Source organism: Ammodytes marinus (genome assembly GCF_949987685.1).
Source record: "Ammodytes marinus genome assembly, contig: scaffold_136, whole genome shotgun sequence".
Classification (NCBI taxonomy): Eukaryota; Metazoa; Chordata; class Actinopteri; order Uranoscopiformes; family Ammodytidae; genus Ammodytes; species Ammodytes marinus.
In genome coordinates this window covers 90,001-92,500 of record NW_027648507.1, presented here as the reverse complement: position 1 = coordinate 92,500, position 2,500 = coordinate 90,001, and the positions used below count along the sequence as shown (strand labels likewise).

At 42.9% G+C, this 2,500-nt stretch overlaps 1 protein-coding gene across 1 annotated transcript in view; it reads left to right on the top strand.

The window, feature by feature from the left end:
* Positions 1-2,117: 2,117 nt before the first annotated feature.
* LOC307270344 (uncharacterized protein) overlaps positions 2,118-2,500 on the top strand; it is a gene marked incomplete at both ends in the record, with an annotated part of 15,132 nt that continues 14,749 nt past the window's right edge. The window contains one exon of the mRNA XM_080054231.1: positions 2,118-2,441. Coding sequence (XP_079910357.1) covers positions 2,118-2,441 — 324 coding nt within the window. The remainder of the gene's footprint in view (positions 2,442-2,500) is intronic.

Here is a 2,500-nt window from a genome sequence, read left to right as displayed (position 1 = left end):
TATTCTAAAGGGTTGGGGTTACCCAGGGAGCGTTGCATTCTAGAACTTTGTAGAACTTACTTGATGATAGTAAGTAAGTAAGTAAAATTTATTTATAAAAGCACATTTATAACAGTTTTCACTGACCAAAGTGCTGTACATAGTGCATTCAGTAGGCCAACATGGGCCAACATGAAAGTAAAATAACAACAACAACAATAGAAAAAATAAAGATAAAAAATACAAAATACATAACCCGGACTTCCACACACAAACATATACAGTAGTGTAAAAGTCAGATAGCTAATGGGGAGGGAAAGCCAGGGTGTACAGATGGGTTTTGAGCCTTGATTTAAAGGCAGTAATGGAGGGGGCATCACGTATGTCAGGTGGCAGTTGGTTCCACAAGCGTGGGGCAGCTACTGCGAAGGCCCGGTCACCTTTTTGTTTTAATCTGGATCGGGGGATGTGGAGAAGACCCTTATTGGAGGATCTTAGGGTCCTAGGGGCTGAGTGATGTCATATTACACACTGCACCTTCAAGGACAAGAACAATTCTAAATTCTAAACAATGCACCTGATGACATTCCAACTATGACACTTTCAACATGGCGGCGCCAATGCCTTGGTCCAAGGTGTGGAGAAATATGGACATATATGAGACCCTTTTAAGGAAAAAATAATAATCTAAAAAAAAATTCAGCTATTATGCACTAAATTAAACGTACTTATGGATATTATAATTACTTTCTACAAAATCTGCTAGGAAATAAAACCCAAAATTCTACACACATCATCTTAAATCAATAAAAACTAAGAAATTGTGTGAATTTAAAGCACAGCTGAGATCTCGCGATACTTGTGTTTAAACGGGGCGAGAGAGAGCGCGAGAGGGAGAGGGAGAGCCTTGCTTTTAAAGGGATCGCTGTGATTGGTCAATAGCCGGACTGCTGAAACGAGCCGATTGGCTGTCGCTGGATGTAAACACGGAAGTAAACGAGAGGGAGCGTGTCTGCTGCGGTGAGTTGTATACAGTACAATACAATTAAAACAATCATAAACACGTTTTGAACCGTTTTAAATATGTCCGCGGAGGAATGCAGCCGTTATACGTGATATCCGGCTGAGCGTAAATATAATGTAGGCGCCAGTTTGGTGAAATAAACAATAGAAAGTGTAATTTAAAATCTAGAGCTAGTTAGCCTGCTAGCATCGGTCCGTTATAGCATTGTAACAAAGCGTGTAACGTAACACACACACACACACACACACACACACACATAGATACAGAAAAAAAAGAAAAAGAGAGAGAGAGAGAGAGAGAGAGACACACAAACACACATACACAGAGAGAGAGAGACAGACAGACACACACTTATATACAGAGAGAGAAAGAGAGAGAGACACACACACAGATACAGAGAGAGAGAGAGAGAGAGACACACACACAGATACAGAGAGAGAGAAAGAGAGAGAGACACACACACAGATACAGAGAAAGAGAGAGAGGCACACACACACACACAGATATATCATTGTTTCAAAGCATACAACGTAATAGTGTATTGTGGAGTTTGTAATGTATCCGGTAAGAAGCGTATTTTATTTTGGCTTTATTACTAAGCTATTACCGTTACACTAACTGTCATTACCGTTTTATTAAAGGTACAGTGTGTAATAACTGAAGAATTGAGAGAAAATCAGTGAATATCTCCTCATGATCCACTACCTGTCTGTACTGTGTGTGAGCTGAAAATAAATCCAGTGTTAATACACAGCCTAGGCTCTGTAAACAGGCATGTTGCTTTCTACGGCGGCCCCCCTTTGTTTACACCAGTTCACAGAGCCTAGGCTGTGTGTGTATCAAAATGTGTGTGTGTGTGTGTGTGTGTATGTGTATCAAAATGTGTGTGTGTGTGTGTGTGTGTATCAAAATGTGTGTGTGTGTGTGTGTGTGTGTGTCTGTCTGTCTGTCTGTCTGTCTGTCTGTCTGTCTGTCTGTCTGTCTGTCTGTCTGTCTGTGTCTGTCTGTCTGTGTGTCTAATCTATCTCAAAATGTCTTATAATATATTTTTTGTGTTATAATTTTGCCTTCTTCTAATTTGTCCCTTCCCAGCCTCCGTAGAAAAACAACCATAATGTCCGTCTCCGTCCCCTCTCTTGGTGTCGGAGGGGGAGCGGCGTCTCACCTGGCGTGCGTGCGCTGCGGTCACCTGTCCAAAAGCCACGCCAACAAACTGCTGCACACGGCCGCCTGTCACCCGCTCGCCCTCGACGATGTGACAGTCGGTCGCCTAGGCAACATCGTGGCCTATCAGAGCACGGCGAGACTGTTCCACTGCTCCGTGTGCTTCACCACCTGCAAAGATTTCACTAAACTTTATCGACACATCATCGCCAGACACTGTGTGGACGAGCAGGCGGCAGACAGGGAGGAGGGGCAAGAAGACAAGATGGCGGAGGTAGGGAATGTTCACTTCACCGGCTTCAAGGTTATTAAGATTGTAATTTAAACCTGCAG